Source organism: Neovison vison, chromosome 8 (assembly GCF_020171115.1).
Source record: "Neovison vison isolate M4711 chromosome 8, ASM_NN_V1, whole genome shotgun sequence".
NCBI lineage: Eukaryota > Metazoa > Chordata > Mammalia > Carnivora > Mustelidae > Neogale > Neogale vison.
In genome coordinates this window covers 104,542,747-104,567,884 of record NC_058098.1, presented here as the reverse complement: position 1 = coordinate 104,567,884, position 25,138 = coordinate 104,542,747, and the positions used below count along the sequence as shown (strand labels likewise).

At 45.4% G+C, this 25,138-nt stretch overlaps 1 protein-coding gene across 1 annotated transcript in view; it reads left to right on the top strand.

Moving 5' to 3' along the window:
- ST3GAL5 (ST3 beta-galactoside alpha-2,3-sialyltransferase 5) overlaps nt 1-24,936 on the top strand; it is a 54,698-nt gene extending 29,762 nt beyond the window's left edge. The window contains exons 4-7 of the mRNA XM_044261555.1: nt 7,413-7,756; nt 12,310-12,496; nt 14,046-14,204; nt 19,001-24,936. Of these exons, the coding sequence (XP_044117490.1) occupies nt 7,413-7,756; nt 12,310-12,496; nt 14,046-14,204; nt 19,001-19,249 (939 nt within the window). The 3' untranslated portion in view covers nt 19,250-24,936. The remainder of the gene's footprint in view (nt 1-7,412; nt 7,757-12,309; nt 12,497-14,045; nt 14,205-19,000) is intronic.
- Nucleotides 24,937-25,138: the final 202 nt, after the last annotated feature.

The window sequence follows — 25,138 nt, the reverse complement described above, 5'->3', positions numbered from 1 at the left end:
CAGCTCTGCTCAGGTGGCCTTAATGGCAGCTGCGCGGATCCAGAGATGGCAGTCAAGTGGAAAGGACAAGGATGTGATGGTCCAAGGTGTCCAAAGATGGGATTAATGGGCTGCCTTTGTGGCATATGTCTGGAGCTCATGAAGCAAAGCTGGGTAACAGTTTGGTCCTGTAGATAGAATTCAGGCATCAGACAATTTGTGGTTCATGGGCTTTTCTGATCATCCCTTGCAACCCCGAGCGTCTGTGTTTCTCTGTAATTTTACCAGTACCAGGCTGGAAAGAATCATCTGGTCTCTTCCCTGCTCTCAGTGCTGGTCCCCGACTCAGTGCCTTTGACACAGAACCTCAACTGTACGCTGAGACTCCTCTGAAACTTCCCAGACTCCATTTGACATAGTAGTTTTCATAAGCATTTTGTTGTCTCATCTAAAGTAGAAATGATTCACAAACGTGGATGGTGTTTATAAAAGCAGACAGTTTCTGGGATTCCGGGAATAGGAATACTGCTCCAGGTGCCCTTTGACATCCTCTGCTGTCACCTTTCGCCCCAGGTTCATGTCTTCTTACCTGCCTTTCTGCATCCAGGCATGCCCTACTATGGTGGTAGTAGTATTTCCAAAAATTGAATCTGATATAGCGCTTCCCAGTTTCAAACTCTGAACTTGTTCTCTTTACCTTTAATATCAACTCCCAAGTCTGGTCTTAGGGCTCTTTGTGCCTTGGTTCCTGCCAGTCTCTTCAGCCTCCTTATGCTGCCCCATGTCTCAGCCCTGCCTGTTCCAGGCACTAAATCCCCTCACAGTCCCTTGGTTCTTCCTCTTTTTGGTTTTGATTTGTGACTGATTTGTATTTCCCTGGTAACTAATGACGAGCCTCTTTTTTGTGTTCGCTCATTGGCCATTTGTATGTCTTCTAAGGAGAAATGTCCATTCAAGCTCTTTGGCCAGTCCTTCATTGGGTTATTTGTCTTTATATTACTGAGTTGTAAGAGTTCTCTAAAAATTCTGCCTACTAGTCCCTTAATCAGATAATATGGCTTGTGAGTATTTTCTCCCATTTTGTGAATTGTCTTTTCACTTTGTTGCTAGTGTCATTTTCAGCACCAAAGTTCTTTCTTGTTTTTTTTTAAGCTCAAAAGTTTCTAATTTTGGTGAGGTCCAGTTTATTTTTCCTTTTGTTCTCTGTGCTTTTGATGTCATATCTAAGAAATCCATTTCCTAAGCCTGTGTTTTCTTCTGCAAGTTTTATAATAAAGTTTTAGCTCTTAAACGTAGGTCTTTAATTTTTTCTGAGTTTGTATATGGTGTGAAGTTGGAGTCCAGCCTTTTTCTTTTGAATGTGGATATGATGTTTTTCTGGCACCATTTGTTGAGAAGACTTTCCCTGATGTTTTACTGTGTTTGTTCTAACTTCTCTGCCTGGAGCCCTTTCCTCCCTTGGCCTCTCTGCTCCGTATCTTTTACATGAACTCTCAGCTCAGAAGTTACCTTATCTAAGAAGTCTTAATCTGATCAGCCTTCTCTGTCTTCTGGAAACGCCTTTATACATTAATCCTAACACTTACACTGTAGAATTTTAACTGTTTTTTCCACTTGTCCTTTAAGCAAGCCCTGGGAGGTGGGGATTGTGTACTAACATTTTGTGTTAAGGAATATGTACTTAGGTATATTCAACTCCAGAGAGAGGGGAAATATTACTGAACCATGGTGTGTGCCTGATCTCTGAACTCCAGTGGAATAGAAAATCCACAGTTAAATAACAAGCAATCCAGTAACGTACATTAAGTTTGATATCCCTGTAAGGAATAGGTCAGATAGTTTCTGTTCAACTTCTCATATCCACCAGTGGATAGTAGACAGAAAAAAAAAAAAAATCTCACCATCCCTTTTCCCCTAAACCATGATTAGGAGTCCTCCATTTAGACTGATGGCACCAGTTTCAAAACCTAAGTTCACTGCAGGGCCAATAAACAGCCTGTCAGGGCTCCCAGTGCCCTGCCCTGATTGGCTGCTGTGAGGATTCCTGACCAGTCCCTGACAAGGGCATTGGGAGTATCTGATGGGCATTAGGAGTATCTTAGGTCAGCCTCCCAGGCCCCACCACCTACCTGGAGAAAGGGTGTTAGCTTCCCACACAAAACCATAGTTCCCTAAGAAGGAGCAGGGAAATGGGAGACCCGGTAGGCAGCCCACAGGGACGGCTACATCAACCCAGTTCTAAATCAAAAAACCATTATTTTTTCCAGTTACAAAAATAACACCAAAACTTCAAGTAATACAGAAATGAATAAAGTAGAAAGTTCCCTGTAGTTATGGAGAAAGTTGAAAGACTCAGGGGGTAGTTATAAAAGTGCAACGTGTTTCTGAAAGCCTTGGTCAGTTCAGAAATTAATAAAGTAGAAAGGGAAGGCCCGCTATGACCATGGTGGGATTAGGGGTGTTTTTTATTTTTTTTTACTTAAGACTCTTTTTTATAGGTTTTTCACATTGTTGACACTGTCAGAATGCCCCACTTTTCATAGTGGTCCTGACAGGTTGTCCTGCTTCATTCCAGGCCAAGGGAGCAGTGTGTGCAGAAAGCATGTGCCCCCCAGGGCTTTGCAGATTAGACGTACAGCTGGAGTTGGATATCGCTGAGGATTGGGGTGGGGGAACAGCAGAGTAGAAGACTGAAAATGAACCAGGACCAAAGAGGGAAAGGCCTTGAGTGCCACACTGAGCCAGTTCCAAATTTGATATCCGATCATGTTTCACTAAGCAAAATAAAAAACCATCTCTCGAGTCCCCAGAGTAGAGGAAGTGGTCCTGGCGTTCTGAATGGCTGTGAGGTGGGGTGAGCTCCCTACAAAGAAAACCGTGTCTCCAGGCTGTTGGTGGGGTTTGGTCCTTCCCACTGAGAGCGAGTAGACAAATTTGAATTGTTGGGGATACAGGTTAGCAGAAGACGGTATCAAAGCCATGAGGCCCCGTTGGCTCTGTTGAGGATATTCTGCAGCCTGCCATGTTCGGGGACCCCACTAACCCTTGTTTCTGAGCATGATCTGGTTGTGCTGGCCCCGGCCTGTGTTAGTACAGCAGCAGAAGTGTGGCCATGGTGGTCATGGGTTTTGTCTTTTCTATTTAAAGATGCCCCTTAAGGGTGCCTGGGTGGCTCAGTTGGTTGAGCTACTGCCTTCGGCTCACGTCATGATCCTGGTGTCCCGGGATCAAGTCCCGCATCGGGCTCCATGCTTGGCGGAGAGTCTGCTTCTCCCTCTGACCCTCCCCCTTCTCATACTCTCTCTCTAATAAATAAATAAAATCTTAAAAAAAAAAAAAAAGATGTCCCTTAACATGTCATTTCTTTAAAAAGACTGACAGTGGTCTCTGTCAGGATTTGGACACTTTGAAAGCGCATTGCAGATGTGAAATTGCATTTAAAAATTGTTTGAGGAGAGACGAGGGTGCATTGCTGTCCATCTAGGTTTGGGCTGCATGGTTGCAACAGTTTGAACTAGGCCCTCTCTCTTCTCAGAGAGCTAAAAACCACACACCACCCAGGGGACTGCATTTTCTGCTGTGTAGTTAATTATGGCCAAATTTACTTCTGACTCTGCAGATCTACACTCATGTAGCTAAGGTAAACAGAGTGACTTGGGCTAAGTTTTTAGTCCAGGGACTTGCACCTCTAGACCGCTTTTTTCCTCTCCTCAGTGTTGGCCCCTTGCCCCAGACCATCCTCGAATATCCAAGATGAGGGAACTGAAGCCTTGACCTAGGGCCGGATGCTTTAGTGAAGGTTACACTGCTGGTTCATAGATCTAGAACTGTATCTAGCATCCAGGTCTTCTGATGGTTTTTTCCTAACCATTTACTGTGACAAAATATACACAGCATAAGATTTACTCCTCTTAAGCATACAGTTTTATAGCATCCGTGCATTTACACGGTTACATCACCCTCATCCCAGTCCAATTCTAGAACATTCTGTCACCCGAGTGAGTTTGCTCACCTGTTGTTCTCTGTCCCCACCCTCAGCAACCAGTCCCCGGCTGCCACTGACTGCTTGAGTTGTAACTGTGGTGTTCTTTCTGTGGCTTGGTTATTCAGATTTTGCCCTGCTGGTAGCCAGCGGAAGGTTCCAGATGGCTAATGTGAGTTGAGGGGGGCAGTGGCTTTGCCCATGGTTGCTGTTCTATGATGGTACTCCAGTCTTCACATGTAATGTCGGGGGCACAGAGTGGCCTGGTGAGGAGGAGAGAAGGACCAGCCTTTTCCAGACAGGAACTGAAAGTTTCATGAGGTAACTCATGGCTTACATTCACATGGTTTGTGGCTGAGTTGGACTCCCACCGGGTTTAGTTAGCTTCAGCCCCCAAACTCTGCTTCAACCTCAGTGCTGTGCCCTGTCCCAGATGTAAAGATAGAAAAGAGAACATTGCCTTTTACGAAGAATTATGCCATTTACTTATATTTTTGAGAAGTATTGTCCTCAAAAGTATGCAGTAGAAACAAAAGTGAGACTTGGCTGAGGAAAATTACTTTGATTTTTTTAAACACCCTTCAGTGAATTTTCGCTTCATGGTCTCCTGTGGCAGATGGCCACCTCACTGACAACTGGAACTACCAGCTGTTTGTTTAGTCTTAGTTGTGGGCGGCCAGTGAGCTCAGCCTGGAAGACTTGTAAAAACCGAAGCCCTCGTTTCCATACCTTGGTTTGAGAGGAGTGGGAGTTCCTGTATCTTTGCGAGAGTCTCCGGTTCTCTGCACCCCCACTGTGGCCCTCACCCTGGATGAATGCCACCTAGACCTCTCCACGTCCTTCCTCTCTGGCTTGCTTTGGCTCCCAGCTTTGGAGCTTTCTGTAGCAGGAGGAAGAGGAAGGTCACAGTCCTTTCTTTGTCATGGCTCCTCGAGGCACGCTTCTCCTCCCCAGGCTTTCCTTGGCTGCCCCTTGAAGCATGGAGGTGGCGAGAGAGAGGCTGGACCAGCTTCTCATTAGAAGAAACGATCCCCAGGGCTTTCTCAGGGCTTCTAACACGTCTCTAGATGAGATGAAACAGAAGGAGAAAAAGAACTGCTTTCACTGTAGATGGTTCCAGTGGCCTTTCGAACATTCATTCCTCCGGGGATTGTTGTGTTGCAAGCCGCTGTGAGAGAGTCACGGTCAGAGGGCGCTTACCAAGCCTTATGCTCTTCTCCTAGCCTAGAAAATTAAATTTGAAGCCTGAAATGGAGCTCTTTGCCAGAATGGAAATGGAATGAAATTTCCCTCCTTCCAAATGAAACTTCTAAAGAGGAAATTTGGCAGCCCAGGAGAGCCGAGCCCAGTTTCCTGGCGCAGTCACCTACTGCTCTTTCCAGTCGTGCGCCGATCACGAAGCTGCTCTGGGTTCCTCCGGGTCCTTCCCAGATGCTCATTTCTGTCCTCGGAGATCTGCAGCAGCAGATGCTTGACATGTCATTCTACAGCGAAGGATTCAGCCTCTTGTTCTCTAAGACTTGCTGTTTGTAACCTTCAGGCCTCTAGTCTCGAGACCGACGTGTGTCCCGTGGGTGGCCCTCTGTTCACCCTGCCCCCGCTGACAGGGTGGCGAGTCTCTGCGGGCTGCGGAGTGACGTGGGCTGGGCCTTCCTTGCAGGTGCTGCTCGGGGTCAGGACTGGTCCTTGCACAGCTTTCCCGGTGATACTCATGAAGATGCCAATTTGTATCTAATCTCTTATTCTTAGTGGTGATGTTTGCTGCTCTGTGTAGACAGAGGCTGTGGTTTTAGGCATCTGGGCAGTCATCAGACCAGGTTAGAGTACCAGCGCAGCCCTCTTACTGGTTATGCCACCTTGAGCCCACAGTGAGAGGCTAACGACCATACTGTAAGGTGTGGGAGAGTCAGTAATGGGAGACCATGACCGTGACCATGTGTAGTGTCTGCAACGTCTTCTGTGCCCAGAGAATATCATTTCCCCTTTCCAGAAATGGGACCACATCCTCAAGATGCAGACTGTGTGCTCTTCCCAGGTACTGATAACTCTTTGAAGCTGTAACTCAAAAAGGGAGGAGCAGGGGGCCTTCTGCTATAATAAGATAGGTGTTTTCCTCCAAAAATATTTGTTATATAGGAACCAGACAATAGAACTAATAAAACTTTGAGAAAAAACATAGTTGGGGCATATATCTAAAACAATATGCAACAATAATCATTCTCATAATAGTATAGACACAGTTTAGAAAACACATTCAATCCTAAAAATAAATACCCCAGGAACTCTGGGACATCATACACCCATGCACGCATGCGTGGGCACATGCATGTTGTGTGGGTGTGGATGTGTAAGGGTGTGATAGTAGCCTGGTGGGAAGAGGGGAAAGGCAGGGCCAAGGCTGCTGAATGTGGAGAAAAGGACAAAAGGCACAGTGATGAGGGGGAGGACTTCCCGCCAAGCGGTTGCGAGGCAGCATCTGGCTAGACTGAGGCAGGAGGAAGCCCTGGGGCGAGTGGGCCTTTAGACCATGTCCTGTCACAGGGTGCTTCGTTCAGCTGGGCGACTGTACTTGGCCTTCAGCGGTCATTCCTTATGGAGGCAAAGTATTAACGTGCAGGGAAATTCATGTACAAAACCGAGACCACTTCTATGTTGACATGACATTGTGCCCTGATTACATTTAGAATAACTTGCATTCCAGACTCTATGAAGCTCATTACCCAACTGATAAATCAGCCTGTTTCTCTTTCTGCTAGATAAGAGCCTGAAATATAAAATTTTATCAAATTGTGGTTAAAAGAAAATAATAAAACTTACCCTCTCAACCATTTTTTAACATCCAGTTCGGCCCTGTTAAGTGTGTTCACATTGCCATGGAATGGATTTCTAGCAGCTTGCAGAATCGAAACTGTGGACCCATCAGACAGTATTTCCCCATTTGCTCCTACCCCCCGCCCCCTGTCCCTGATAACCGTCATTTTACTTTCTGTTTCTACAAATTCTGGTACTTTAGAGACCTTACGTAAGTAGAATCAGACAGTCCTTTTGTGACTGGCTTATTTCACTTAGTATGACGTTCTCAAGGTTCATCCCTGTGGTAGCATGTGACAGGTTTTATAAAACATGGAGATGCTTCAAAGTATGTTATCTCACCCCAAATTAATTTGGGGAACTAGCTTGGGCTAGGGGTAGGAGGTGGGGGTACGAGGACATGCTTTCCTTATATAACGAAGTAAGGATTCTTGTTGAGTTTAGCTCCCTGTCCTGCGACTCTCCCAGGTTATTTCTTTACGTCTCTGAGCATCAGTTAACTCTAAAAAGCAGACATTTTGTGCTGAAAGACAGGAATCAACAGGGAGCTCTGTCAGACATCACAGGACACAGTGTGTAAGAGGATATTTCCAATGCCTGAGAGGTTTTCCCAACTCAGACTGATGCGATTTCCTTCCAGAGAGCTCAGAAGTACGCTCAGCAAGTCTTGCGAAAGGAGTGCCGACCCAAGTTTGCGAAGAAGTCCATGGCCCGGTTGTTTGAGCACAGGTACAGCCCGGACTTACCGCCTTTCGTGAAGGAGGCCCCCGAGGTGAATGAAGCCGAGTACAAGTATGATCCGCCTTTTGGTTTCCGGAAGTTCTCCAGTCAAGTCCAGACCCTCTTGGAGATACTGCCTGAGCATGACCTGCCTGAACACTTGCGAGCCAAGAGCTGTAGGCGTTGTGTGGTTATTGGAAGTGGCGGAATCCTCCACGGACTAGCGCTGGGCCATGCCCTGAACCAGTTCGATGTCGTGATAAGGTACATGCGCTCACCTCCAGGGTCCACCTCACTGCTGTTGGTTCGAGTCGCACCAGCGACAGGGAGGGATGCAGGGATCACCGCCAGTCCCTGCCTGCAGGGGGCTTACTGCTTGAGAAATGATGGATGCCCCCAAAACATGAAGTGATTGGATGCCCCACACTGTACCACACTGACCCTAATTTGGCAGAACCTTTGCAGAGGAGGTGAGGTTTGGAAGGCTGGGTAGATTCAGGAGGAACCCTAAGCTAGGCAGGACCAAGAGGGGGCACACGGGGTGGGGGATGAGTTGGTAGGATGCCTGGCTTTGGGGAGCAGGGCTGCATATAGGTGCGCCCTTCAAGGCAGGGCTGGTGGGGACCTAGGAAGCACACGGTCTGAACTCCACTCATCCTAGATTCTTTCTGGTTTCGCTGGCTAAAAATTGTTTTCCTTATAAAAGGAAAATATGTTCATTCTTGAAGATTAAAAAAATCTAGAAAAAGATAAGGAAGAAAATAACCCCTCGGAGCCCAGATAACTAACCATTATGAATTTGCTATGTTTTTTCCACTTTCGTTCTATAGACAGACTAATGAGTACATTTATATTCTTATCAAATGGTTTGCTTTTTTAATATAATAATGAACAGTTTCTGAGGCCATTAAATAGTTCTTGGAAAATTAACTCTTCCAAGTGTTTAATATTCCTTTAAATGAGACTATCGTAAGCAATTCGGCAATTCTCCTATTGCGGGATATTTTGAATTTTTCAGTTTCTTTGTTATTGTGAAAATGCCTTACATAGCTCAAACTTATGTCTTTATCTCTGATTATTTCCTTGGAAATAATTCTAAGAATTTTTAGAATCGTTAGCTTAAAGATGCTTGGATGTTTTTAAGGCTCTTGAGATGTCGTAATAAATTCTCTCTACCTGAAGGGTGCGCCGAACCAGGAGTACAGTGCCCGCTGGGTCTTCATCAGATTTGCTGAGCCCGAATGTGTGAGTTTGACTGAAGGCAGGAAAGGCTAGGGCTGGGGGTTTCGAGGTTGTGGTTAACACATTCAGTGTGTGGGCCTGTTGTGAGGCAGAGAAAGTGGAAATGGACACTAATGCATTTCCAAGGGGTATACTGAAAAAGTAAATTATGGGACTTTCTGGCAGCTTGCTGGTTAACATCAGAGGACAGCCGGATTTCTAGTCTGGGGGGGTCTTAGGCGTTAGTGGAACTGCTGTCAGGAATGGAAATAGTTGGGGAAAATCTCTGGTTAGTGAGGAGGATGACAAGATCCATTTCAGATATTTTGAGCCTAAACGTGGTGTATTCACGTAATGCCTTTGTCCCCAGTAGCTGTGATTTCCAAGTTTCCTACCTGTCTTGGGCCTCTGTTTCCTCATCTGGAGGCAGTAACAGTACGCATTTTCTAGCCTCACCATGAAGACAACATGAGTTCACAGACGTAAAGCACTTAGAACTTAGTGTAAAGCATTTAATACTGGGCATGGGCTAATTGCTCAATAAATGATAGCACCTATTTTTGGAGAATGTGTACGAAGGTAGGGGGTACAAGAAGAGAGGGCAGGGGCCGTAGGGTGTTTGTAGAAAGAACCAGACTGTGTTAAGAGCCAAGAGACGGAGGAAATGGGTAAGACCTTGGTTTAAAGGCAAAAGGGTTGCGGTAGGCTCCAGTGGTCAGAAAGCAGGCATGGCATGAGGTGAGGGAGTAGGAGTGGGGTTGGGCTTTGAGGACTGTAAAGGTTGGGGTAAAGAAGGCGGTAATCGCTGCCTTGCACTGGATGCTTTCCGTGGGCCAGCCGCTGTGTCACGTGCTTTAGAGCTTCTCATTCCTCCGTGAAGCTATCACTGTTAGTGTCACCGGTGAGGACGCTGAGGCACTAGAGGGCCCAGGGTCCAGGCCAGATGCCAGCCGTCCAGACGCACGGTCAGAGGCTTTCAGCACCTAATCCCAGGCCCCATGCGAGCAGCTGAAAGGTGTGTGTGCCGGCAGACAGGGCCCAGTGCTCCCCCACCATGTGTGACTCATACGGGAAGAGAGGAGACAAACTGGGGGGCCAACGGTGCGCACTCTGGGCCAAAAGAGGGATGTGGCGGGGGGAGGCAGGGGGCCCTGCAAAGCAGTGGGATTGGGTGCTTCAGGAAGAAGGCAGGCAGGGCAAAGGTGAGTTGGAGCCTCACCCTGCAGGAGGAGTGTTCTCAGCACGCCGGGAAGGCGCACACATGAGGGTGTCCACTGTGTCGGCTTTATTCAGTCACAGAGCAAAGTTAAATCACAATCAGAAAGCAGGTTTAGGATTCCAAACTCATTTAAATGACTGTTCACCATGTGATTAAACTTGGCTTCTGACAGAGCATACAGACAAGCCACACAAAAAACAAGGTAAACAGAAGGGCACAGGGAGTGAAGGAACCAAATGTGAAGTCGGTCTGTGGGCGCGCGGTTGAGATAAGGCCTCGGTCACGTCCAGCTTAGCTCTGGGCACTTCCTCCTTCCGATGTTCCAGCAGGGAAGGCTCTCGGTTCTGCTCAGACATCAGTCAGGCAGAGCCTTCAGTGGCAGTTGCCTTTTATAAGTGGTCAGATAGAGCGGGGTCAGGCCTGAGGCGTCTGATAGTTTGCTGCCAAAGTCCTCCCCCTTTAAAGGGGTTAAATTTGTCTTGGGGCCCTGCAGACCGTCTGTGGTTCTGCTCCTTAGCAGTCCTGGGGGGTCAGCTGACGCGGGTCCCGGTGATCTCTCCTAGCTGCTCTACCTTTAGCTACCCGCATCATTGCTAGACTCCGGGCCCTGCCTGACGTGAGGGACACCACTTTGCTCTCTCCAAGGAGAGTGGAGCTGAGAGAGTGGGCAAGGGCCAGGAGGGTAGCCTGACCAGTGGTGGCCCACATGTTACCAGACTGGGGAGTGTGGACTTCATACGTGGCCACTGGGAGGCCACTGAGTGCCGGGGACAGAGAAATGGTGGCTTAGCCTGATTATGAGGGAGAATATCAGTTAAGAAGCTTCATGTTTTGAGGGAGTAACTTCTGGGTTTGAAACAATTCCAAATTTAACAGAAAAGTTGCAGGAATAGTACAAAGACCGTCCCATTCACCCTTCCCCCCACATTCTCCAGCTGGTAACTTTATCACAGTGCTTTATGATTTTCTCTCTATCTATACGATTATCCTTTTCTGAAACCTTTGATAGTCAGTTGCAAGTATCAAGCCCCTTTATCCCTAAATAAATCCGTATGCATTTCCTAAGAATAAAGACATTCTATTCTAGAACTACAGAACCACAGAACAGTATGCAGAATTAGGAAATGAACACCGAAAAAATACAAGTTCTATATATGTACTTATATAATGTCCTTTATTTTAAAAAAGAAGAGGGGCGCCTCCTTGGCTCAGTTGTTGAGCATCTGCCTTCGGCTCAGGTCATGATCCCAGGGCCCTGGGATCGAGTCCCACATCGGGCTCCCTGCTCAGTGGGAAGCCTGCTTCTCCCTCTCCCACTCGCCCTGCTTGTGTTCCCCCTCTCCCTGTGTGTCGCTCTCTGTCAAATAAATTAATTTTTAAAAATAATATTAAAATAAAAATTAAAAGGAAAGAAAGGTGGGGGGGGGATAACTGCCTCAGGGGCATGCCTTTCATTTGGTCTCATGTGTAATAATATCTTTTGATAATTTAGAGGTAGGTAGGTATCAGATCTAGAAGAAGGGGCAGTAGAATAGAGAAGAAAGCCGAGATCTAGGTGTGATAATACAGATGTGATAACACAAGTGTGATAATACAAGGGAAGAACCAGACTGTGAGATTACTAAACTCTTTAACTAGGTGGGTGGTGGTGCTTTCAAAAGAATTCTTAGAATCTGCTCCAAGGGACGCCTGGGTGGCTCAGTGGGTTAAAGCCTCTGCCTTCAGCTCAGGTCATGATCCCAGAGTCCTAGGATCGAGCCCCGCATCAGGCTCTCTGCTCGGAGGGAGCCTGCTTCCTCCTCTCTCTCTGCCTGCCTCTCTGTCTACTTGTGATCTCTGCCTGTCAAAAAAATAAATAAAATCTTAAAAAAAAAAAAAAAGAATCTGCTCCAAAACTATGACACTGGGAAGAGCCTTTGTTGATCTGACACTTGTTAAGTGTCCCAAGTCCTTGCTCTAAGGATACACCTGGGCCTGATGCCCTCCCTGGTACCAACCCTGTCACTACAATTGTGGTTTGGGTCTGCCTCGCCTGGTTTCTCAGTTGCTTTCTGATTGCCTTTCTGAAATTCTGGCAAGAACCCCTAATATCTGAGCACAGCGGGAAGCTTTCAAGGAAATATTACTGATGCCCAAAATATAATATGTTGGGGCTTAAAATTGCAAGATTATTTGGAATTGCTTGACATTCATAGAGGAGGTGTGGGCATCCCTCGGGGACTCGAGGCTGCCGGGAAGGAGGCCTTACCCTGCAACCCACAGCTCACTCCCAGCCCTATAGACATGCAGGGGACGCAAGGAAAGGATCATGCACGATGTGATGAAGTAGTTGATGGCTTGCTTTGTCAATCTGTCTTTGTCTTTTTTATTCAAATAGGTTAAACAGTGCACCAGTTGAAGGATATTCGGAGCATGTTGGTAATAAAACTACTATAAGGATGACTTATCCAGAGGGCGCGCCACTGTCTGACCTTGAATATTATTCCAATGACTTGTTTGTTGCTGTTTTATTTAAGAGTGTTGACTTCAACTGGCTTCAAGCAATGGTAAAAAACGAAACCCTGGTAAGCACAAGAAATTCAGCTCTCCAGTGTTCTTTAGCAAAAAGTGGAGGGGTCTCTAACTGTAATTACAGACTTCTATTTTTAAACAAACACAGTGGAATGTATACAGTTGACCCCTGAACAGCACGGGTTTGAACTGCATGGGTCCACTAGTACACAGATGGTTTTTGATAAACACAGTGCAGTACTGTAAAGGCATTTTCTCTTCCTTTTGATTTTCTTAATAACGTTTTCCTTTTTCTAGCTTGCTTTATTGTAAGAATACAAAAATACATACCCAAAATATGTCTTAACTGTTTATATTATCGGTAAGGCCTCTGGTTAGCAGTAGGCTACTAGTAGTTAAGTTTTTGGAGAGTCAGAAGTTCTCTGTGGATTTCAGCTACTCAGGGAGGAGATGGTGGTGCCCGTAATCCCCGTGTCATTCAAGGGTCAATTATACTTTTGTGTTGTCTTTTAATAACTACTGCCTTTGTAGAAACCGTCAGTACTCCTTTTGGGGAACTACTTTCAGATTTTAAGATTAAGTCACATGGAAATTGTGATCATCACTTAATGGGAATATCAGGTTTTGGACCAAAATTGTTATTACTGCTCACCTACCTTGTTCGCCAGGTTTGAATTTACGTGTCTTTTGGCTAATCCAGAAGTTACATTTACTGGGATGAATATAAACCATCATTGCAGATTTTCAAAAGGATATATGTAAAACCTCTAGGAATGTTCCCCAAGAGATTTTCTAAAAATGTTGTGCTGGCGGTCCCTTTGTTGGAGGAAATGCACCGAATTCCGGAGGGGCAGCTGTTGAGGAAATGGCCTGCATGAACTCAGCCATATTCCCTTTTGTTTGTTATAATAATTGATCATATTATTTTATGATCGCCCCTCCCATTATGCTTAAATAAATTTCAGAGGTCAACGGTCACATTTATTGACGCACATAAAAACTAGCTTTCTGTAAAGTTCATAGGATATATTAGACTTTTCATATAAGCACCATCTGATGAAGAATTTGTCTGCAAAGCCTGATATAGCTCATCATGATCTTCTGGATTTTCCATTGGATAGAAGTTGGTCTAGTTGGAAGATGAAGCACGTGGGAGGTGACTTGCAGTCAGTTACCAGGAGACTTCACAGAACTAGGAACTACACCAAGTCAGCCGAGGGAGGATGCCAGGGGGAGGGTCTGATCTAAGTGGGACACTCATGACACTTAAATACCCTTAAATTAGATCTGTTCACCTGTTCACATGATGCTTTTTGGGGTCGTTCCCTGGGGAATATCTTCTCCAAACAAACCAGAGCTGGTTCTGCCCTTCCTCTCCTTGTCCAGTGCCACCTTCGTAAACCAGGTCCTTTGGGGTTGCTCCTCTGAGTGGGGGCATCAGATGCGTCCATCTCAGGGACTGTGCTGCGGAGTGCAGCCCCCCAGCCCACGTGGGGTCCCACCCACATTTCCTGGGCTGCTTAGCAGGGGTGCATGCTCGCCTTCTGATGGCAGGAGAGCTTTATTCAGTCCCCCTAATGATTGCTTGCTTTCTTCCCTTAGCCATTTTGGGTGCGGCTCTTCTTTTGGAAGCAGGTGGCGGAAAAAATCCCACTACAGCCGAAACACTTCAGGATTTTGAATCCAGTTATTATCAAAGAGACTGCCTTTGACATCCTTCAGTACTCGGAGCCCCAGTCAAGGTTCTGGGGCCGAGATAAGGTACTTCTGTTGCAATGGAAAGTTAACTGTTCATCTCTGTGTTGAAAGGGAGACCTCCGTACAAATTTCATGTAGGCTCAATTATATTCCCAGAAGCATCTCCCAGTGTAGAAACGTAGTCAGTGATCACAGGCTCGGTGCGTGTTGGCTGTTCTGCATCTTGATTTCAAGGCCCCCTTAGTGTTTACTTGGCTTCTCCCTTGGTGACTCATCTCCTTCGTATAGTCTACATGTTAACATCTTGGTCACTGAGATACTATTTAAGGTGTTCCGATCCTGGGACTCCAGAGTGAAAGGCACTTTGGTGGTCTGGAAAGTTCTTTACACTTTTAGCTCTGGGCTGCTCAAGTCAGACTTGACATTTACCATCACTTTAGAGGTGATGTTAAGTAAAGTTTGCCCCCTAGAGCAGCGTTTTCCGTTGATGCTTGGGTCCCATCCCAAACTTTCTATTTAACTGTTCTCTCCTATGGTCTGTACTTTGGGATTTTCAAAGTTCTCTGGGCGGTTTTATTTTGCAGCCTAATTTGAGAACCTCTGTGCCCTCTGTAGTTCTTTCACTGCAATAGAAATTCTTTTCCCGCAAAGCCGGTGCTGATACCAGAAGGATGGCAATGCCTTTATTATTGGTTTCTTTGTGAGTTGAATAGCTAAGCCTGTGTCTTTAAAAAATAACCTTTTTAAAATCAGTGGAGATCATCTTTAAACTTTTCTTTTTAAGATTTTATTTATTTATTTGACAGAGATCACAAGTAGGCAGAGAGGTAGGCAGAAAGAGAGAGGGGGAAGCAGGCTTCCCACTGAGCAGAGACCCTGATGCGGGGCTTGATCCCAGGACCCTGGGATCATGACCTGAGCTGAAGACAGAGGCCTTAACCCACTGAGTTCCCCAGGTGCCCCCCCCTTTTTTAAATGCAGAGTTTAAACTCATGACCCTGAAATCAAGACCAGAGCTGAGATCAAGAGTTGGGTACTAAACTGACTGAGCTACCCAGGCCACCCGCTTCTTAAACTTTTAAGCAAAATCTCTGTATATAAAGGAAAGCAAGGAATTTAGAAGTTGGGGGTGAGGCACTTCTTACACTGAGGGCCTGAGATATTGTGTAGCAGATACCTGGGGCTGGTCAGGGTCACTATTTGCAGACCCTGAATTAGACTCTTAGATGTGGTCAACCAGTAACCAGTAGACAGATTGGCAGGTTCTTCTGTTTTCCCAATAAATCAAATTCTCTCTCTTTTTAATGATTTTATTTATTTGAGAGAGAGAAAGCATGAAAGAAGAGGAGGAGCAGAGGGAGAGGGAGAATCAGGCTTCCTGCCAAGCAGGGAGCCCAGTGTGGGACTTGATCCCAGGACCCTGAGATCATGAGCTGAGCCAAAGGCAGACGCTTAACCAACTGAGCTACCCAGGTGCTCCCCCAACCATGAATCCAATTCTAATTTAAAATGTTCTTTAAAACACCTGTGTAAATCTGGAAGCATTCTGTGCTTATTAGGAAAAACAAATCCCTAAATAGGCTCCTGACTGCCCAGCTCACTGGGAGCACAGCTGAAGCTCTTTCCTTAGCGGACCACCATTTTTCTCAGGTACTCTGCCCTCTCGGAGGCTCTCCTGCTGCTCTGTCCGTGGGGAGGCCGAGAGGGCCATGTAGGTTCTGCCCACTGCAGTAGCATGTCCAAGATCAGTGTTTCTGGTCAGGAGGCTGTGCTGTTTCTCAGAGGAGAGCGCCTCTACCCCTCACCAGCAGCTGTTGGGGTCTGTGATTGGATTCATCATATAATACATTGCTTTATGGGGTGCCTGGGCTGCTCAGTGGGTTAAGCCTCTGCCTTCAGCCCAGGTCATGGTCTCAGGGTGCTGGGATTGAGCCCCGCATCAGGCTCTTTGCTTAGCGGGGATCCTACTTCCCCCCATCCTCTCTGCCTGCCTCTCTGCCTACTTGTGATCTCTCTCTCTCTGTCAAATAAGTAAATAAAATCTTTAAAAAAAAAAAAAAAAAGTGGCTTTGCTGCGTTTCCCCACATGGGAGCACATAGGATTCCCCCAGGACATGAACTTAAAACTTTTAATGTAACTGTTAACATCAATTACAACAAAACAGTTTTTAAGAAAAGAGGACTTTGGCAAGATTCTGAAGTTACAGCGAGTTTTCACTATCCTTAGATTTCTGTATCTTCTCAAGTACTCTGTGCCTTTATTAAATTTCACAGTATTTTTTAAACATAAATGCTCATTTGTGGTTTGTAGGTAGATTTTTATTTTTAAGAAATGAAATTAATTTTTTAAAAAGATTTTATTTATTCATTTGAGAGAGAGAGGGAACGAGCAGGGGGGTGGGGCAAAGGGAGGAGGAGAAACAGGCTTCCTGCAGAGCAAGAAGTCTGATGCCGGGTTCAATCCTGGGACCCTGGGATCATGACCTGAGCTGAAGGCAGACACAATCAACTGAGCCACCCAGGCGCCCTGTAGGTAGTTTTATTTTAAAAGTAACCTTTTAAAAATTAGGAGATTTAATTACATGAAATAGGAAGTTACTGAACAACAAAAGATATCAGAAACAACACAAAATAAGCAGGGCAAGTTTTAGCATATATATGATAAATACTCCCAAAGCATAAGATCTTATTAAATCAAAAAGAAAAGATGGGCCAATGGAAAAAAAATGGGGAAAAGATACAAACAGACATTTCACAAAAGGAGAAATTAATACAGCCAAGAAATAACATGATAAAATGTTCAACTTTGGCAGGAATTAAATAAAAGTAAATTAGAGCCACAGTGACATTTTCCGCTATTTTCTTAGCAAAGATTTAAGGGCTAGGTAATGTCCTTGCTTGGCAGAAATACAGGCAGAATTATAAAATGGAGGGTAGTTTGGCAGTACTTATCAGCTTTAAATGTGAATGTGAACAGTTTGGACCCAGCAATTTTACTCTAAAAATTTTATCATAAGAAAATTAAAGAAACACCTGGCTTGCTCAGGCGGTGAGCGTGTGACTCTTGATCTCGGAGCTGTGAGTTTGAACCCACATTAGATGTACAGATTACTTAAAAATAAAATCTTTAAAAAAGAGATAAAAGCAAAATCTACAAAGGTGGGTATTATAGTACATTCACCATAACGTTAACTGCAAAGGACTGAAAATGGCCTGAACATTTCTCATTAGGGGGGTGATTTAAACGTATTATGTATAACTGATGCAGTATTGTGTGAGTGTTAAGGATGCAGGGAAACGAATGGATAAGAAAACACCTTCATACTGTAATAAACAAGAAAAGCAAGTTACCGAACATGTATACTGTCCCATTTTTATTTAAAAGTAAAAATGTGTGTATAGAGATGCATAGAGAAAAGCTTGGAAATAAACAGCAGACTGGGCTTGCGTTGATGCACACGACTTTCCAGCAGGGAGGGAGGTCTGGTGGATGAGGGGGTGTGATCCTAGGGGGTCCGTCCTGGAAAGAGCATGCTCTGAGCAGTTCATGGCTTCTGAGCTGCTCTCCATACATGGCCCCTTTCTCTGTGCAGCTGGTTTCATGTACTCCTTTTATAAACACTGATTGAGTTTTCCCGATGGGCTAGGTACAGAGCCGGCCACAGGTAAGAGAGGACACTGCTTTAGGGTCCTGTGGCTAAGCAGGAAGACATCTTCCTTTGGGTTAATTTCTCTTGTCTTCAGCAACTGTTGAGTTTCTTTTAAAGAGTGACGCAGATGCTTCACATCAAGGAGCAGAAGGTGGCTTTTAACAAATGATGAGCTCTGTAGAGCTTCTTTAATCCATTTAAACTATCAACTCTGAAGGGTTCACTGTTGTTCCAGTTGACGGAAAAGGAGAGTTGTTTCTGGAAGCCACAGACTCAAGTAGGATGAATAAAGCGGGTACATTTACACCTGAAAAAGTGTGCAACCGAGGGTGTCATTGTAGGTAACCGGTGGCCTTCAGGGAGTGCTTCGACTGCTGTAGGGCCTTCTGTACGTCTCTCTGCCCTGTGTACCGATTTTGCCCAAGACTGGGACAGAGATCCAGAAAGCACAATTCCAGATTGGCAAGGGGCAAAATAGCAGATGTGAGGGAGGGAGTGGTGATATCAGGATCCAGAACACTGAGACATTTGGCACATTAAGCTACAGTCAATAGGATACCTTTTAGAAGGAACAAATATAGATACCCTTCATTTGGGCCTAAAAATTGCCCACACAGAGGGTGGGCAGAAACTGGCTTAGCAGCTGTCTATGTGAAAATGGCCTAGAAGCGTTATTTGCCAGGAAAGTAAAGGAGGGCCTTCGGTGGGATGTAGTTTCAGGTGAGAAGTGAGCACGGTCTTCGCTGGCAGAAGCGGAGGCTGCTCTGTTCTCAGGCAGAGACGGTCCATAGGAGCCAGCAAGGAAGGGCCAGCCTCCAGAAACAAGTCCCAAGAAGGATGGTAGACAGTCCTGTGCACTTTCCTAGTTCCAGAGCAGAACTTATAGATACTCGTCGTGTCAGAAAGGAAGCGGACTTGCTTTGCAGTTCTGGTCATCACGTATTAGACCAGGAGGTAGAAGTCTTACAAAAAACACATTTTTATTTGGTGCAAGAGGACCTGCCAAGTCTCCTCTTGGTGGTGTGTTCTAAGGTTTTCACATCACAGACCACGTTTCAGAATCTAGATTCAGACTTCAGGATTCTGGGATCCATGAAACTGTGCGCTGTATAAAATGGCAGCCCCCGGCTGCGTCTGTGACCGACAGAACATGCGTGCCACTTAGAAAGCAGTGAATGGCTCTAAGCCTTGTCTTTTCCCCCTTTTTAGAATGTGCCCACCATTGGTGTCATTGCTGTCATCCTAGCCACGCACCTGTGTGACGAAGTCAGCTTGGCAGGCTTTGGATATGACCTCAATCAACCCAAAACACCTTTGCACTACTTCGACAATCTCTGCATGGCTGCCATGAACTTTCAAACTATGCATAATGTGACAACAGAGACCAGATTCCTCGTCAGGCTGGTCAAAGAGGGTGTGGTGGAGGACCTCAGCGGAGGCATCCATTGTGAATTCTGAGCACAAACAAACCTCATCCGACAATGCAGCTCCGACTCTGAGGGCTGGTTTCTCAGAGCCTTCTCCATGACTGCATCCTGCAAATCCTTTGAAGTGCAGCCGGTGTTTTTAACTTTTAATTTAAAAAAAAAAATGATAAGTTTCACTCTGTCCCCACTATTTATTTGAGGTCAGTGTTTTTGCACAACATTTTGTAAGATAATTTTGAGAACTGACTTGGAAAGACTTTTCAAAGAGACTTGTATGTAATGATGTTTTATTCTGTTTTAAGAACGTTATTTAATTTGTAAAAACTCTGTCTGTGTCTACTGCACATAGAATACCTGGTAACTGAGTAGAAGGAGAATGGAGGTCACTCCTTCCTTGAGAGCCCTGAATGCCAGATTCTGGTTCCCTGTCACTTTTTGGCGGGACACATGTCTGAGGCGCTTCCGGAATGACGTGCTCAGTAACTAAACCATGGGTACTAGGTCAGCCGTGCTGCTGCGTGAGGCCTGGGCAGGTCGGAGAAGTTCCCGGCCCTTCTCTGTTGGTCTGCCTTCTGCCAGAAGACTTGTTGCCGTCCACCAGAGGATCTGTCCCTGGCCAGAGAGGGACACAGAAGATATTTTCTGTATCTTCAGAATATACAAAGCCACCCGGGGCTGCAGAAGCAACTCTCTCCCCTGAAATGATGACAGCTCTTGAATTTCCCGAGAGGTTTTTTGTTTTTTGTTTTTTGTTTTAACTGCCCTTCCAAAGCACTTAAATTAGTTAGTCGGTGGCTTATAAAATTTAGCACACAATCTCTGTCCTCCAGAGTTGTAGAAGGATAAACCCTTTCCAAGAATAGTCACATTTTCTGAAACACTGAAATAAAATCCTCCCAGTGTTATAAATTGCCTATTAAAAAAAAATTTTTTTTTTTAAATGCCTACCTGGTGGTGTGTACCAGGTAGTGTGCAGGTCAAAAAAAAAATAGAATAAAAGCTTTTGAGGAGCTCTCATAGTCTACTTAATTTGAGCACTTAAAAAAAAAGAGAAGTCTGTAATCTCCCCGAAATGTCCTTGAATGCTGCTAGGTGGAGACGTCAGTCGGGGATGCTGGCAGGGAGTGACCGTGGATGGTGCCTCATCCCGCCAGGGGGCCATACCCCAGACAGCTGGTGAGGGACTCTTGGAGAGATGTCAAGTGCCAGTGGCTTCCTCCCAGAACACAGGCTTGTTCGGGCTTCTGTCTTGGTCATCTGAGGGTCAGCAGCTACTTTGCTCCCTTCCTGCCCTGTCCAGTCCTCACCTGCGTTCATCGCCTCTGTGGTCCTGGTCCCCTGCAGCTCTGCTGTCTTCGGCATCTGCCCCCACCCCCCGGCCCAGCACACTCAGGGGGGGGAGCCCGTCACAGCACGCACACAGGAGCCCTTGGATCTCTGGGGCCCTGGGGTCAAGCTCAGAGTCGCCAGCATCACCAAATAGTATTTCTCTGGATTGGTGACTTCACATTTTCTATGGATTTTGCTTTCGCTTTTATAAAATACTGTTTCAAAGAAAATACTTGGAAATGTTCTCCAGCTAAGTGACAGCATTGAAACTTGAGACTCAGGAAGATTGTCTATGGCTGGCTGTGACTCAGGGAAGGCCAGCCCTTCCCTACCCCAGCCCTCAGCTCCAGCCCCTCATCCTTCAGGGGCTACTTGAAACCTGATTTTTCTTTTCTTTTTTTTTTTTTTAACAGTTTGAAGCCAGAGTTTGAACTTCCTTAGACAACTTCCCCATGGGCTCCCGTGGACTCAGGTACCACTGCCGTGCTGGGCCGCCGGGAAGTGTGTGGCTCCCGGCCCGGCACCTGGCAACTTACAGCCCATGTCAGTCCTGGGCCTCTGCTCACGCCTCCTCTGTACATCCCTTGTTGCATCCTTACATGGCTTTTGCCAGGCCTCTCGCTTTTGAATTCCTAGCAGGGAGGAAGTGCCCAAAGTGCATAAAAAGGCATACTTTTCTCAGAGAACTTTCGTGGTGTCCACCAGCCGGTTGGAGTTGATCAGAGACCATCTTCAAGAACTTGGAGCACTTTGGCAGCTGTGTGTTAGAAGTGCCTCCTGGGCTTGCAGTTCCTCCTCCTTTACCCCAACCCCAACACACTCACCCTTAGGGGAACTCACCTCTAGGTACTTCTGGATGTCACAGGTAGAGCGCCAATAACAGGCTTCATGTCACCCTCCGACTTCGTAGGTGCACGCACATCCCTCTCGTGTGGCTGTGGTCCTTGATTTTGAAGCAACTGAGAGTAGCTTCCACATGTTCTGTATTTTAACATACATCTTACTGGAACTTTGGGCCACAGAAAATTTCAGTGGGTTGATGTTTGGTTTTTTGTTTTTTTTTTTTTCTTTTTCTTTTTCTCTCCTATAGAGAGGAGATTGTCTCCAGAAACCTAGGCTGGCCTTAGGAAAATGCCTGTGGACTGGATGAGTATCTCCCTATGATATGGGTCACGTTTTAAGGCAAAGCTGAATTGGATTTTCTAGACAACCTCATGCATTTTAGGTATTCCCCTTCCTTTCATGGCTTCTTTGTGTGGCACGGGGGTTTTCATTTCCCAAGAATGTATCGATAAGGCATTGGCGATGTCTGTTTTCACGATTTGGGGGGTGTCATCATTTGTTGGGCCCATTAGTTAAAATAAGTTGTCAGACCAGCTTTTTGACTCAACTGCTCGTGTTAAACAGGGATGAGCTCAGTGTAGTTTGCGTGACTGACACAGAGGCTCAGTTGTAAAAAAAAAAAAAGTCGTCATGCCCCAGTCTCCTCAGGATATCGAAGATTTCTAAAACCAAGGACCACTTCGTTGTGGCTGTATTCCAACCCCAGTGCTCTGGGACTTGATTATCAAAGGGATTGTTGACTTGGCCTTGTTACTGTCTCAAGAGACCCTTTTAGACCAGCATCATAGGAAGATTAAGAAACGACGACTTATTCTCCTCCTTGGCAGGTTTACAGCACAGTGTGGTCTACCTTTTCATCTTTTCTCTGGGACTCTTCAATAAAGTCCATTGAGAAGGAAGAAAAGGACTAGTTCCTGTGAGTTAGCACAGTTGCCCCTGGAATGCAGTGAGCTTTTAGTAAGCTTGCAGAACCAGCAGGAACCATGTGACACCCCGCCTCCCTTCCATTCACACGCGGTAACAAAATGCTTCTCTCAAACAAAGGAGCCTGTGTTTGCTGCCATGGGACCAATGCCTTCTCCCCAGGCACTGACCCTCCGTGAGGGCATGCCCAGATGACCACACACTTGCCTCGAAGACTGTAACACAAAGGACAAAGGGAAGCTGGTCCCAGGACACAGAGCACCAAAATACACATCTTTTTCTGTCCTTCCCCACTTCCCAAGGTCATCGTAGGCCACGTGGATTTGCGTGCTCAAAACATGGTATTTATCTTCCTTTAATTACAACCAACACTCAATATAAGACTGAAGTAAACTGGGCGGGAGAACTATTCATTACATGTACACTAGCATGTCATGGACTAGAAATTAACATCCCCCCACAAAGGAAATTGCAGTCTTGGTAGTTCAGCTATATCATTATAGAAATGATTAGATTTGACCAGTTCCCAATATTAAATTTCAATCCACTGAACAGAGAAGAAAAGCATCCATCTTTAGAGGGCTACAGTAGAACAAAAAGTAAAGGCTATGAGATTTGGCTCTAACTTTTTATAAAAGCAGATCTCTCCAGTGAGCTGTGTCAGTGAAACATACAGGAAGGGAGACAAGTTTACAAATTTCCTCTGGAAAGAAGTGAGCCGTCAGGTTTTGAGTTGGCCTTTGTGTGCCTAGAAAAGGAGTGAAGTGAATTGTCAGAAAATGCAAACATAAAAGAAATCGAATTTTCACTAGATACCCCACAGAAGCAGTACTTGTAACGGATTATACACCAGAAATCTGGTAATTCCTAAAAGCAATATATTTTCACTCTCCTGTTACCTGACTTAAGTTTTTTTTAACTTCTTGAAGAAAATTGGTTCCAAGAAAAATTGATATTTAAAACAATGAGTTCATTTAAAATGTTGATTAGGTCCTTGACAGGAAAGACCATGCTACACTACCAGGCAATGACGTGAATGTGACAGGTGACAGAAGACAGCATGGCAGTGAGGGCTAGTCGAAGGCGATTAGGGACAAGAGTCAGATGCAAAAGTCGTTTTGAATGGGCTGGTTAACGTATCAAGATATCCTATCAGCCTGGTCCATTTGGGTTGGGAAGAAATTGAATATCAGCTCTAAAGCAATGAAAATTCGAGAGGACCTCTGTAATTAAGGGATGAACTCTCTAGAGACAAAATTTATCCTTTATTCCATCCATAGCACCTATAACAAGGCCTTGCCTATTCTAGAACACAGGTAACTAAAGCAGTAAATGAACACATCACTTTTTTTATATGTAATTGTCTTAGTGACTTAAATGAATCTTAAAAGAATATGCCAGAAGCTAAATAGGCCTGCTTACTGGCTATATACATATCCATACATTGCGGAAAACCAACTTATTACTGAGACTTCCAAAATAGGTGTGTGCCCTATCTTTTCAAAGGCCTGCTGTATTGTTATGACTGATCATAAGAAGTTTATGGAGATCTTCATCTCCGTTTCTGACATACCACTCCCTAAACCCTTGGAATTTCCCAAGTCTTGAGAATGATTAAGATGTTTTGTGTTATGTTAATGAGATGCCTTTTGGAAAGCACCTGAGGATGGGGACACCATAGGAAGCAACCAAGTGTGTTTCCTGCCACCCACCCTCCCACCCACCCCAGACCTCTGGGGAATAGAGAGGGGCTGAAAATTACAATCATTCACCAATGGCCAACGACTTAATCAACCATGCCTATGTAATGAAGCCTCTGCAAACCCCTAAAAGGATGGGGTTCAGAGAGTTTCTGAGCTGACAAACATATGGAGCCTGGGGAGAGTGGTTCACCTAGAGAGGACATGGAAACTCCCAGCCCTGTCCCTCCATACCCTGCCCAATGCATCTCTTCCATCTGGGTCTTCCTGAGTTCCATCCTTTTATAATAAACCAGTCATCTAGTAAGTAAAATGTTTGAGTTCTGTGAGGTGCTCTAGTAAACTAGTCAACCTGAGGAGGGGCCCTTGGAGATCTTTGATTTATTGGCCGGCTGATCAGAAATAGAGATAACTACCAGGGCTTGGTGCTTTGCATCCTGAATTGGAGGGATTCACTGGAACCTCCAATTTGTTAGCCAGTTGGGCGGAAGCCCAGGTGACAATCTGAGCTTTGGACTGGTGTCACAAGTGGAGAGGGCACTTGTAGGACTGAACCCTCAAGACCTCTAGGATCCGAGGCTGTCTTCCATTGGATGGTGTCAGACTGGAGTTGAATTCTCGCACACCCTGCCAAGGTTGGAGCATCGCCTGTTGGAGGTGTGGGGCATTGAATTTGGATGATCAGAACACAAAAGACCTGCCAAAGTGTATCAAAGTGTGGATGTAGGGGTTGGTGTTTCACACTGTAATAGGGAAGGTTTTGTGTCAAAGGGTTTATGTTTTGTATTCACGGCAGTCGGTTTATTATATAGTATTTGGAAACCAAGATAATATACCTCCATTGTATGTATGTACATATTTGTCTGCCTTTTTTGTTGTTGTTGTTATACATCATTTACTCGATAAAGCCTATTTAAAAAGACATAATTACCAAAGATCTGATCATTTTGAGTTATGTGCTCTTGTCTTTAAAATAATGGTGGACAAAAGGCTTCCTGACTGAGGCTTTGTTCTGGAGTGGTTTGCTATTCCAGTGTGATGTTCGTATGAAGAGTGACTGAGATTCAACACACACACACACACACCCCAAACAAGCAAAATTAGATTCTAGTCCAGTGTGATGT